Source organism: Balaenoptera acutorostrata, chromosome 3 (genome assembly GCF_949987535.1).
Source record: "Balaenoptera acutorostrata chromosome 3, mBalAcu1.1, whole genome shotgun sequence".
Lineage (NCBI taxonomy): Eukaryota > Metazoa > Chordata > Mammalia > Artiodactyla > Balaenopteridae > Balaenoptera > Balaenoptera acutorostrata.
The window spans coordinates 179,333,063-179,346,565 of NC_080066.1; the positions used below are offsets into that span (position 1 = coordinate 179,333,063).

Below are 13,503 nucleotides of genomic sequence, written 5' to 3' on the forward strand. Positions count from 1 at the left end.
AAAGAAGTGGGGGGAGGGGGCAGTGGGAGAGAAAGAAGCAAAGAATAGAAAAAGGCACCAAAGACAAAAAAGTAGGAAAGGGAGACTTAGAAAATATGATAACCCACCAAAAAAAAAAAACAAAACCCACATCCAGAGAAAGGGGTTTCTTCTTGGGTTAGGCAAAAAGAAAGTAAACAGGAAAAAGGTTTAAAATTGATTATCCCAGTGACAAATCCCAGGAAGCTTTCAAATCAAATTGCCCCATTTTGGGTTTTTAACTCCTTCTATCAGGTTTAACCTCTTTACCTCCTGCATCCTGGTTAAACGCTCCTCAGCCCCCTCGCTCCTCAGCCCCCTCGGCTGGTGATTAAATCCCGAAGCTACACGGAGTCTTTCAATGAATGAATGGCCAACAGAAAGAGCCCTCCCCCTCCCCCCAGCTGTGTTTTTCAGTTTTATTCCACTTTCCGCCCTTTTCCGTTAATGAACACAGGGCTAATCTTGGGCCTTGTCAAGGAAGAGGCTGCAGACGTTAATGAGGTAGCTGCTGGATTCCAATATTCGCCTCATAAGGAGCCTTCTTTGTCTGGGAAGGAAAAACACACTGATTATCATAATAAGTGCCGCAGGGCCGCGGCTGCAGGGCAGGGGCTACGTGGGTCTGAAGCCACACTTCTAATTTTGGTGCTGGAGCCCAGGATTCATTTTGCTTCCCATTTAAGTCTCTGCCTCTGTCCCAGCTCGCAATCCATTGAGCGGGGTGGAAAGTTGCAGGCAGCTTTGGGCCACAGATAGGGCTGCTTTGCAGAAAGTTCTTTTGTTCGACCCTACACGCAGACCAGCAATGGGCCAGGGCATTTCAGGCCTCTGGGATCCGTTTTCCAAAAGCAGAGAGATGGGGGTGCACGTTTCCAACTCTGCCTCACACCAGACTTGTTTTTAGGACTCACCGGTGTTGAGGCTTTAAGATCCCCAAATGGTAGAAAAGGCTTAGGCATAGATCCCGTAGAATGATCACAGGGTCAGTGCCCGTGGAATGCTCCTTCCAGGTCAGGAAATGGATGGGTATTGGTACTCCAGTCCCCCCACCAAGGGAAGGGCACGGTTGGGGCTCACATAGGATGAGAGGGATGAGAGGGCTAGCTATTTGTCAGGACCACTCAGATCCAGCACCAGAACCTGTAGTCACTCCTTTTACCCCCTAAATGTGCCCCTCCCATATGTCCTGCACGCCCCCCCCCCTCCAATTCTCCCTTTCTGTCCTGATTCTTGGACTCCCAGGAGCCCATGAATGTCTTTATTTTTAATTGTTATTACCTTTTTTTTTGGCCGCACCCTGCGGCATGTGACACCTTAGTTCCCAGACCAGGGATCGAACCCGCGCCCCCTGCATTGGAAGTGCGGGGTCTTAACCACTGGACCACCAGGGAAGTCCCCCAGTAATGTTTTTAGAGCAAGTGTGCCTGAGTTGGAAACTTGCCCTTATGAATCCTGAGTTCTGGATGTTTCTCACCCCAAGGCAGATCAATCAAGATGAGATCACTCCAATTAAACTTCAGGCTCTACCCAGACCTTCAGCCAAATGGGGGAAAAAAAAAACAACTAAGGGAAAAGAGAGGTGTTTGGTGCAAGAAAACTTTTAGTTGAAAACTTCCTTAACTTACTTGTTGGCTAAAGGTTCCCTGGCATTCATGGATCAGAATTTGATGCTCTTTCCAACTTAACAAAACCAACCCTCGTCCAGCCCCCTAAATGAAAATGTTGAAGGAGGCCCAGGTGGCCAGTTGGGGCAACTCCACTCCTTTTGGTGGCGGTGACCCAGATGTTGCCTGGACTTGGGGACTGGATGAGGGTGGGCACCTCTGAGAATAGGGATCCCACAAAAACCTACACTCCTCCGTGCACTTTTTGGAGAGTAAAATAATAGAGCAGTTCCTGGTGTTTCTAAAAGACGATTTATTTTAAGTAGGAAAAAAAAAAAAAACCCATAGGACCCTTTTCACCCTCACATACATACTAATTAAAATACATGTCCCAAAGTCATTAATATTCCAGCACTTGAGAACCTGGGGAAGGGGTGGAAGGCAGTTGAATTTAACTTCTGGGGCCACCAGCAGAGGGGTCTGTGCTACTTGCTCTTGAGTGTATGGCAGCCTGTTTTAACCTGCATCCTTGCTTCTGTGGTCCCCCTTCTGTGCCTGGACGGATGCTGCTCCCAGCTGCCTATGCACATGGGACCCCTGTGCCCCACTCTTCCAGCCCAGAGGTCCTGTCAGGCTTCCTGAGTGGGCCCCATGACTCCCAGGGCCCACTGGTCTCAGCATCCACCATTAAGTCAATCCCAGAGGCTCAGGAGATCCCCTCGACACCAATTCTTCTGATTTTCTTTTTTTTTCTGCTTTTATTGCCCCCTTCTTTTCTCCATCTACCTTTTCTTCTCTACTCCATCACCATTTCCTCATCTGGGCCTCTGGGGGTGTCCTAGGCGAGCCACTCCTCCTTTGGGTGTCCCAGCACCAGCCTGGCACAAAGTGGGGTTCAGTAAGAGTATGTGGGATGTATGTTTGGACAGGTGAGTCAATGAAGGAACTTGACTGCCATACTTGAGCTGCTAGGCGGGAGTTGTTGAGGATGCAAAAAGTTTTAGGTCAAAAGTGTGAAGGGTGGATGTCCTTTTACCGAGAGGAGTGGGCGTTGCCCCACCCCCAGCCCCATTTGAGTGGGGGCCTCACCAGTCTCACCCCTTCGTTCACTCATGCGTCCATCCCGTCATCCAACAGTTGATCCTTACTGAGCAAGCCCACGGCCCGGCCCCGGGCTGGGCACCTGCCACCCTAGCAAATCCCTTGATGGCCTCTGCGTCCCTGGGGGGTGGCGGGCCAGGGGGTTGCTTCTGCCCAGGGTGGCCTCGTGGCTGCCGGGCGCGGGAGCAGCGGACTCCCGCTCTACAGGCAAGGCAGGCGGGGTGGGGTGCGAGGGGCGGGCCTGGTTTGGCCGGTTGGCCCCTTTTTAATTCAAACCCGGGGGGGGGGGGGGTGGGCGTGGGCCGCGAACATGCCCTTCTCCAGGGCTCGGCCGCAGGTCCCAGCCAGCCCCTCCGGCCCTCTTGGCCTCCCACCGCATGCCGTAGCTGAGTGCTCATGGCTGATCTGGACCCCCACACCTGAAGTTCAGGACTGAGGTGGCGGCACAGGGGCAGCTGTGGTGTATGTCCCCTTGGGCTCTGGCCACACAGGTCTCTCTCTTGAGTTGGGGTCCGTGAGCTGGACCCCTCCCTCCATGATGCCTTCCTCCCCCTGGGGCTAAATCCAGCTCCTTTGCCCCCCACTTGTGGGCCGGGCCATGTCCAATGTCGAGGGCCCCTGGCCGGGAACCTCCAGGGAGCACCGCAGGCTCCGCCTCTGCCTGGCTGCCCACCTGCTCTGCTCTCCCTGGCGGCTCCTCCCCTGGCGCCCCCCCCCCCCCGCCAGGTTGACTGCCCACCTGCTCTGCTCTCCCTGGCGGCTCCTCCCCTGCCCACACCCCCCCTTGCCAGGTTGACTGCCCACCTGGGGCTCTGCTTGCCCGACCTGACCCATTTCCCCTTCTCTGTGCCCCAGTCACTGGGCTTGGGACCCTCTGGGTCTCACCCATCCAGCCCTCTGCCTAACAGGCTGGTTTTCCTGGCTGAGCCCACACCTGTGGTTACCTGGCCCTGCCTGCTGCCCCGCCCACCTCCCAGCTGCTTGCCTTTTGCCTGCCTCTCCCCCAGGGCAAGGAGGCGCCCCCCCTCGGGGTCTCCCAAGTTTCCGGGTGGTCTCCAGTGCTCATGGCACAAGCCCCGCTGGCAAACCACCTCCCCTACCATCCTCAGAGGCCCCCTCCCATGGGCCCGGCCTCCCAGGCTCTGAGTGCCCGTGGGCTGCAGCCAGACCTTTGTCCTGCTCCCTTCCCCCCACCCCAATCCCCCCAGACCCCTTGTCATCATGTCCTACCGGGCCTGCCTCTACGGCCGTCCTGTACCTGCGAGTCCCAGGCTCTGCCTTGCCCGCGACCTCATGGCCGGTCTGGGGGCTGCCACCTGGCCTGTCGCTTCTCTTCTTGCACCTTTTCCTGTCATTGCCATCCCTACGCGCCACCTCCCTCCACCGAAAACCAGGCTGCAGGTGAGACTGGGCTCCGTGTGTTTTCTGGGGGTGTGTGTGGCTTTTCTGGGGGCTCGCCTTGCCGGCGTTCTAACTTTCTGCCCCTCCCCAAGGTCAGCCCGTCCTCGACACCCTGGCGGCGACAGTCGGCTGAAGAACTGGATGGAAGAGGCAGAAGCGTTGCCCTGGACCAGCGCTCCTTCAGGAAGGTCACCTGGCATCTCATGCCCACCTGGTGCCTCGCGACTCCCTCCTGGTTTGGGGTGAGTTTCTTGCTTTTTTGGGACACTACGATTTCATTAGGTTCAGCTCGCATCTCTCGGTTCAAGGATGTACACATTTAACCTGGGAGGGGTCACTTCCAAGGACGAGTCCTCTTCTACACCAAACATGGGGCTGGGGTTCTGGAAGCTGCCTAGAGCTGAGACCCTTGTGGGCCAGCATGGTAAGTGGGGAGCGTCCCCTTCAGGTCTGGGACCCTGAGAACCAGCTCGGGCCGGGCACATAGTAGGTCCTCACAAAGCTTTACTGAGCATGTTAATGAAATGAATAATGGTGCATTTGCCCTCCTAATCCAGGCTAGTGGGCTGCTTTGGAGATGTGGAAACAGGAATGCTTGTTTGCCCTGTAGCTGGAAAAACATTTCTCCCCACAAGCCATGGTAACGTCAGTCGCTGTGAGAAAGCTGGTTTCTCACACATGAGGCCTTGATAATGTCTTTTAATCAGATAGTGGTTTTCTGAGTGAGTTCTTCTCTTGGCCTCTTCTCCTCACCCCTGAAATTGCAATGAGATGGGAATGTTTTGTTTGTTTAAATAAAATCAGTAATGGTAGAGCAGAAGAAAGCAGGGGATTACAGCCCCGCGATTCACTCAGGGACTCCTTATTCGTTTATCTGGGGTTCACTTATTCAAGATGTGTTAATGGAGCCCTGGGAGGCCCAGGGTTGGGACTCTTCTCTGGGTGCCCAAGACCAGCTTTGCCTTAAGGACTAGAGGGTCTAATCGGGTGCCCCGGGAGGTCCCATGCGGTGACGTGGCTTGTGTGGCAGCTAAGCAAGGCGGACAGGGAGAGAAGGGGCTCCGCCGAGGGCACCTTGCTTTCTGGGGTCCGGGCGACGGAGCCCATGGCAGGGCTCACGGAGGGGCCTGGGGGTGTTTTCAGAGCCAGCAGCCCCAGTGGAGTGTGGTTGGCTCTGTGCCCCACATCTGAGACATTTGGGGTAGCTACTGGGGCGCTTAGACAGCCGGCGTGGTCCAGGGGGGAGATGGAAAAGTCCTGGATGATGGGGGGGCGAAGTTGACTCAAGTTCCCAGATGTTTATGGAGGCTCCAGTGGGCCCAGCACTGTCCTAGTCCCGATGCCAACACCCCCCCAAAACCACCTTGATGCTCATACACGGCGTCTGTCTCTGTGACAGGGAAGGTGATGAACGGGGCTCACGTCAGAGCCGGGGGCCCTGCCTCGGGGTGCGCCCGCCTGTGTGTGACCTGCTGCCCAGTGGGCAGAGCGGCTGGACCCCCTGCGCTCCCTGAGGGTCTCCAGTTTCCAGCGCAGCTTCCATAAGGCTCTTTCGTCAACCAGATTTTGGAGACAGCTCTTCTGTAGCCCTGCCCTTCTCCCCTGAATTGGAAATGGGGTAGGGATGGTATTTTTTAATAACACCCAGCAGTGCAGGTAAAGAGGGGTAGAGATATCCAAACCCGGGGGCTGATGCCTTTGTCTGCTTGTTTTCACTCCCCGGAGAGCCCATCAGGCTGCAGAGAGGTGGAGAGGGTGTGCCCAGGTCTAACTCCAGGGAAAGGGGCACCGGGCAGACTCTGCCCTGTGACATTTACTCCGCAGCTGGCATTTGCCATCTGCAAACACAGTGACGTGGAAGAGAGGCCCGGGAGGGGAGCTTTACAAAGGGCAGGATGTGGGCTCTGGGGTGTCATATCCAGAGCTTACCAGAAAGATCCGTGTAGCTCATTGGACGGAGCCAAATGCCCATGGCTCCTGGACTCTCCCTCAGGGATGTCTCGGGACCCCCTCAAGGTGGGCTGGGCCGAGGGGCAGAGTCAAGGTGGAGTCAGGTCCCCAGCCAGTCCCAGACTTTGCCAGCCCCCCGCCCCTCATCCTCCTCAGCATTTGGGATGGCCTGTGTTTGGGGTGTGTTGTATTTTAGAGACACTTGTGAATGCTCAGTCTCAGGTAAACACATATTCTGGGTTTTGTGTGTTCTTACACAGAAAACAGAGAAAAATAGGTCAAGTTCTCCATTAAAGAAGTTGAAACGTAACATCATCCATCAGCTTTGCAGCCGATCAGCCCAAGAATTGCAGAAAGGCCGTTATCAAGTGTTGAAAGAAATGATCATTTTCAGGAAAATTCTTTTTTGATGGGTTGGCCCACCCCTGAGCAGTAAGGGGTGGAATGATACCCTGGCCGGCCAGACAGGCATAGGACCCTGTCCTTTTGGCACTAGGGGTTCTCTGGCCATTTGTCTTTGTGTTGAGCTGGTCTCCGGGGCCACCTCTAGCTGAATGCTTCCGTGTGGGCACAGGTATCAGGGAAGAGATTGGTGGTCTTGCCCGAAAGCTGGCCCTCGGGTCCCACCTGCTTCCCCCCAGGTGGATGAGAAAGGGGGCCGAGAGCGTAGCTCAGCCTCTGCGCTCCTGGAAAGGAAGAAAATGCCCCTCTCTCACCCTCCAATTGCCCACCTGCAGGTTGCTTGTGGGGCTGATTGCAGCTTTCAGGGCCCCTGACCTAGTGCCTCCTGACTTGTGATTCAAACCCCAAATGTATTTCCAAGCACATTTCTCCAAATAATGTCAAAAACTGGCAAGACTTAAGGGCAACAGGATGCATGTGTTTCTATTCATTCATTTACATGAAGGAACTTAAATGTGGTTTTTTTTTTTATGAGCAATCTGACTTCCAGAAAGAAAAAAAAAAAAAATCACCCGTCTTTAATGAGCTTGCTAATGAATTTTTCCTTGAAAAGAGGAAGGCGGCTTTACACAGAAGGGGGTGTGGAGGGAGACAAATTAAGGCCCCAAAGGGTTAAAGGGCAGTGGACAATGTCCAATCCGGCATTGTCAGCTGAATCAGGAAGGCTCTGGGGCACTGGGAGCGTTTTCTTTTCAGAAGACTGACATTGAACAAGTTGCAAATGAGTCCCAAGAACTGGTTCCCTTTTCCTTCTGCGTCTTTGAGCCCCGTCCCCTGTCCTCAAGGAGCTAAGGGAGTTGAGTCCAACCTGATCTCCCATCCCTGGTTTGAGCAGATGGAAAATTCTGGAAAAGAGTTGTATCTTTCCAAATGAGGCCATCTCAAGCGTGGGGTCCCCATTTTGAAAGGGAGAGGCCGGTCTGGGTAGGAAAGGAGGGGAGGCTTTTTACTCTGGTGCCCAGTTCCAATGGGCAGTCCCAAGTCCCAGCTGCCTGAGTGTGTCCTCAAGAAGCCAGGCCCTTTCGGGGGGGAGGGGTCTGAAGGAAGGGGTGTTGCAGAGGTAGCCTCTCCTCCCGGGTATGGAGCGAGTCAGTGTTTCGGAGCCAGGAGAGGAGGGGACGAAGGTGCCCTTGGGAATCCACTGGGAGGAGGCCGGCCTCCGACGGTATAGCCTCTCAGGCATCCCCACACCCTGCAACGCCAGCGGGAGAGGTCCCGAGTTCACTGGGATCCAGCAGAGGTGGAGGGTCCCCTTCTCTGTGCCCAGGTGAGCACAGAGAAGTGCCCGAGAGGCCCATCTTTGGGATTCCCGCACAGCCTGGAATTCCTAGTGCTTTCCAGATTTTAGACACTTGGTCCCTTATCCCAGTCTTCATTGCAGCCACGCTTCGGGGAACTAACTGAGGGCTTTGGCGGTCCAGAGCAGAGCAGGTGCCGGTAGCCGAGGCCGGGGTAGGCCCTGACTTGGGGGAAGGGTGTGTGAGAGAGGAATTAATTATGGGGGAGGAGGGTGCTGGAGGGTGTAGTCATGACTCTCTTAATTGCTCTCCAATTTCTTTGGGCTTCAGAAAAAAATCCAGATGGAGAGTTCTTAAGTCCTCCTTCCTGGGAGTCGGGGGGCCGGGGTAGCGGGGGAGGAAGGCTGCCCACCACCTTTTGCCTGGCGTCTCTTTGCGGAGTGAATAGGGGTCTTTGGCAGGGGCTTAAGGAGGAGACTTAGCCTGGGAGCTCCCAGGGCGGTGCAGATGGAAACAAAGGCCCAGCAGAAAGGAATGTGGGGAGCCCCCCATGGAGAACAGCCACCTGGGGATAATTGGGAGGCTGAGTGCAGATGAGTTTTCCCAGGTTCTGTGAATACATTCTCTCAATAGAAGGTGCCTTTTCTTCCCATGAAAAGAAGGAAACCTCAATTACCTTCCCCTGAAACGGAGTGTGTGTGTTCCCTCTTGGTGGGGAGGGCCGGGGCGCTGCTGAGGGCCCCTCGCCCTTGTGTGTGTGTCGGGAGCTCCGAGGCGCGCAGGCGAGAGGTGACACGATGCACGTCTAACCAGCCACCCCGTCGGCGCGACCCTGGACATGCCCGTGCTCCCCCGTTCTAGGGCTTTCTTTTTGCGAGTTTCTCAGGAGGAGGCATCGGGGTAGCTGTGCCTGTAAACAAGAAGCTGATGAAACCAGACCTGATGCCCAAGAGACAGCCAAGGAGACGGAACTCTAGGGTGGAAAGTTGGGGCAGGAGGCCAGTCAGGGGGCCAGAGACTGCACGTCTGTGCTGGTCATCCAGGACCACGGCTGTGCTGGTCCTTCTGCCTTCCCAGCCCTTTCTCGGTGCTGTCCTGTGGGTGGGGATAGAGGCATTCCTACCGGGTTGAGAAATTGGGGGTTTTGGGGCTCGGAGATCACGGGGCTGGTGTTTGCAGTTAGAAGGGGTAAGGGAGGGGGAGTCGGCAGGGCCCACGGGGTCGGGGGCAGCCCTGAGCAAGGGGACCCTCTGAGGTGGAGGGAAAACAGTTTGCACCACCACTGCCCCAAATTGCCCCGAGGGCTCAGGCCCCTCTGGAGGAACCAGGGGCAAAGTCCCTGCCATGAGGGGAAGGAATCCCGGGTCTCAGTCTGGGCCAGTATCTTTGTTACTGCTGGCTGCTGGGTCTCAGTTTCCCCATCTGTAAAATGAGGCAGTAGCCTGTCGGTTCTCTGTATTCTATGAGGCAGAAGAAGCATGGGATGTCAGCGCTAGAAAGGCAAGGGCCCTTTCCCCAGAGGAGGGGAGGGAGGGCCCCAGGTGTCCAGATTGGGCCCCCACTGGCCTCCTGGCTGAGAGCAGGACACATCCCTGCTACTCAGGCCTTGTCAGTCGGAGGAGAGGGTTCAAATCGGGTGCTTCGGGCACCTGAGAGTCAGGCAGCGGCCCTGAATTGGCCCTCTGGGACCTGGTTCCAGCCTGTGTTCAGCTCACACTGTGGGTGTGACCTTGGCCCCTGTCTCCAGCCCTCTGGGCCTCAGTTTTCCCATCTATGAAATGGGACAGTGCAGGCTCGAGGTCATCTGAGGGTCTTTGGGGCTCTGGATTCCTTCCAGTTGCTCAGTGGTCATCTGTGGGTGGCTTGTTTGCTAGGTCTTTAGAATCAGAGGGCTGGAGATCACTGGTCCTTTGCCTTCCAACCCCTCTCTACTTTATTATTATTTTTTAAAATTTTTAATTGTTTTTTGGCCCTGCTGAGCGTCATGTGGGATCGTAGTTCCCTGACCAGGGATTGAACCCTGGCCCCCTGCAGTGGAAGGCGGAGTCTTAACCACTGGACCGCCCGGGAAGTCCCACAACCCCCTCTACTTTAGAGACGAGGAAAAAACCAGAGACCCGAGGGGGCCGGGGTGGCAGGCTGTGGATGCGAAGCCCGCCGCCCACGGCCAGGCAGTGGGGGAGCAGTCATGAGCCAGGCCCCATGGTCAGCTTCTTGTGAACACAGATCTAATAGGACTCACACTCCAAAGCAGCTCCAAGGGGCTGCCTGCGTGCTGCGGGGCAGGGATTGCATTTATGGAACGTTCTTCCACACAGGTGGGCTGCCGGCCAGGCCTGGAACACCTTTCTGGGCTGTGTAATGAGCCTGGCCCCGTGGCTGCAGTCCCGGGAGGGCGGGCCTGGCCGCACCATCCCGAGTGGCTCGCCCTGGGCCTTTTGGTGCTCCGCCTCGCTCAGCTGAGAACTTCCTGAAAAAGCCATCAGGGAGGCAAGTTCTGGAAAAGCGATCAGTCGCCGGGCCTGCCCCGGCTACCCATCTCAGACTCCGTTTTGCAAACATCTCTAGTTGTCTCTTTGTGCTTCAGAGTGCGGTCATAAAGGGCTCACAAAACCCTCGGTCAGGCCTGCACCCGGTGATTACCACGGTGGGCTGCAGCCTTTGTTTTGTGACCTTGGTTGCTACAATACCTGCAAGCTGAAATGAGGAATCGAAAAATTGCCAGCTTCAATTAGACCGGCAGACTGCCTTTCCCAAGGCTTCCTCTGCCACTCTATCCATTAACGGTAAACATACGCCAAATAGGCCTTAATTCTCTCTAATTGCCCACTCCTGAAGCAAAGAGTGAAATTCCAGGAAGAGGCATATGTAAACATCCTCCATAGCCCGGCCAACTGAAATTAGAGGGCTGATGGGGGCCAGCAAGAGAGAGGGGGACATGATTTCAAAAGCTGTCCCAATTACCTCTTCCATTTTCATAAATGAGCCCATAATGTCCAGGGCCCTGGCCTTCACAAAGGTACAGGAAATTAGCTCTGCAAAGAGCTTGCGTTTGTCGGGGAAAGTTGTAAGAGTGTACTCTTCACTCAACAGGTAGGGAGCGTGAGATCCGAGGCGAGGCTGTTTGTATAAACTGCAGGCTCTATTTCTGGGAATCACCGTTTTATTAGAAATCATCCTTTTCCATCTTTCTCTGCTCTCAACCTCCACAGATGATTTGTACCAAAGACATGCTAGATCAATGAGGCCCCATTTGCCCTCAGAAAAGAGGAACTTTAAACATTTTGAGAGGCAGAGCTAGAATTGTCTAATCCTCTCAAGCCCCAGAGGGTGTTTTCGGTGTAAGCAGCAGTGCTTCCTGCGTGGATTATGAGCGCAGCACACGCATTCATGAGGTCTTCGATCAGTCGCTTGCGACAATTGTGCCTCTGGACCCTCTGAGGAGGCCTTGTGTTTTCCTTTGATTCCAGACCCTGACTCATCTCTGCAGCGTCTCCATCTGTTACGATTTCAGCCTGGCACCGCGGTGCTAATGCATCACGGCAAACCCAGGGCTGGGACACGCCGCTCGGAAACCAAGGCACGATTTTGCTGGGGCTGCGTCTTCAAGGAGCAGCCTGGGGTCTGCACGAAAGTTAATTACAGACAATCAGGAACTCTGTGGGTTCCTGGGGCCCCTGGGCAGAAGCAGGAAAAAAACCCAGATGCTCTGAGCTGCTTTTGGTTTCCCTGGTCCTATTAAAAGACACCAGAGAGAACCAAACTGGAATGACTCACCAAAGCCCTTTCCCGTGTTTCTTTGTCCCACGGGAACAGGCAGTGGCTGTGGTCTTGCCACATGTTCGGGGACTGGAGTCCGATTGTCATCATAGGACCGTGGTGATGATGAGATGGCCACCCCGGGCGCTCACAGGCTCCTGGGGAGGGCTGGAAACTCTCCCGGGGGCGTCCAGCACAACTCGGGCACCCAGAGAGCCCTTAGAAAACCAGTCTACCCTCGGTCACCCATGGGCTGATGACTGCTTGATTAACACTGATTTTTTAAAAAGACTTTCTGTTTCTTGGTTATAAAAGCAACCAATTAGGGGAAAACAGTGTTTGGGAAGCTCAAGGCCAGGGAAGGAATTCTTACAGGGATTGCAAGCAAGAGGTGAGCCCTCTGTGCCAAGCCAGGTCTTGGGCACCCCGGGGAGTGAACCACTGGGAATAGGGGGGCAATGGCAGCCGGGGGAGGGGGGGTACCCAAATGGCTTAAGTCAGGGCAGGGGGGTTGGAGAGGGTCTCTTCTTTCCTCGGGGTTCCTTGGAAGACCATGGGGCACTCCTTTTTCATTCTTCTTTTTCTCTAGGTTTTATTATCATTCTCGCCCCAGTCTTTGGCTTCCCCCCTCACCTTACAGAGCTGTTCAAACCTCAGTCATCACAGACCATCTGTCAACCACACCTGCCCACCTTCACTAGAGCCTACTGAATGTATGTTCAAAATCAAGTCCCTCAAAATATTTTAAAAAAATGAAAAGCCTCTTTTTTTTTCTTCTTCTGAGCAGTTTTAGATTTACAGAAAAAGTGAGTGGCAAGTACAGAGAAGTCCCATACCCCGCCCCCCCCCCCTATTTCCCCTGATGTTAACATCTGGCATTAATGTGGCACATTTGTTACCACTGAGGAGCCGACCTTGATAATATAGTTATTCACTGAAGTTAATGGTTTATATCCTTCGGGGTCACTCTTTGTGTCCTACAGTCTGTGGGTTTTGACAGGTATATAATGACATGTGTCTATCATTATTCAACGCTGTTTTAAAAAACTTTAAGGCAAATACTTGAAGTCCAAGACTTGATGTAACCGGTCAGGGCTTTTATATGGTGCTGATGAAAATTTGTATGTAATTGTTAAAGTGAAGATGTCTGTCCAGGCAGCATCATTCTTCATCTTCCGTCCCACGGTTTTAGGACACGCTGCCCATTCAAGACTCCACAACCCTGGTGTGGTCCACAGCCCACTTCCCTAGTCTCATCCAGGGCCAGGCGCCCAGCTGACTGCACTCCCATCATGCCTGAGCACATGCTAACGCTGGCTTGGCTGTGCCCCGCAGTGCCCTTCCCTCATGGTGGAATGCCCTGCCAGGAAGCCTTCTACCCAGCCTTTGGGTGTGTCCAGCTCCGCTCTCACTCATGAAATGGCCCTGAGCCTTTGGGGTCCATAAAAGGGCACTTAGCATCATGGGTGGCACCAACCAACCCAAGGGCTCTTGGGTTGAGAGCCGTGTCCACACCGCCACACCCGCCCCATCGGCTTCAAATACCCCCGGAAGTTGTGGTGGGGAGCTTGGCGGGTGTGAGAGTGAGCCAATGCAATGAAAAGCGAAATGCTTGGTTTTACCAATTCCACGCTTGCTAGAAGCTGGGGCGTCCCTGCTTCCATGGGGCAAGATTCTATTTCAGTGACCCAGTGCTTTCTCCTTCCAGCTGAAGCCGTCTCGAATCCTCCGTGGGACGTGACCGTGGACACGCCACCCCATTACCCTCCAGCTCCAAAATCGTAAGTTGCTGGGCCGTGGGGAGCACCTCTGTGGTTGATCACCAAGGGGGGCCGGCTGCCACCCAGAGCAGCCTCATGGGAGGGACTGGTGGGCACTGGTCCGCTCACGGGGAGAGGGGTGCCCAGTGAGCCCAGTTGAGCGTGGACCTGGGGGGCTTGTGTTCGGAGGCAGGACCCCCCAGCCTC

General features: G+C 54.8%; 1 protein-coding gene across 5 annotated transcripts in view; it reads left to right on the forward strand.

The window, feature by feature from the left end:
- Positions 1-13,503, forward strand: part of LOC103009612 (uncharacterized) — a 34,808-nt gene that overhangs the window by 5,945 nt on the left and 15,360 nt on the right. For 3 of the 5 annotated variants that reach the window (XR_450698.2, XM_028165603.2, XM_028165602.2), the window contains exons 5-6: positions 4,220-4,369; positions 13,245-13,317. Coding sequence is in view for 1 of the 5 variants with exons in the window: in XM_028165604.2 (XP_028021405.2) it covers positions 3,948-4,127; positions 4,220-4,369; positions 13,245-13,277 (363 nt within the window). In the remaining 4 variants the exon portion in view is untranslated. Of the gene's footprint in view, positions 1-3,016; positions 4,128-4,219; positions 4,370-13,244; positions 13,318-13,503 lie in introns of those variants that run through there. The other 2 variants (XM_028165604.2, XM_007178854.3) reach the window with 1 other exon arrangement.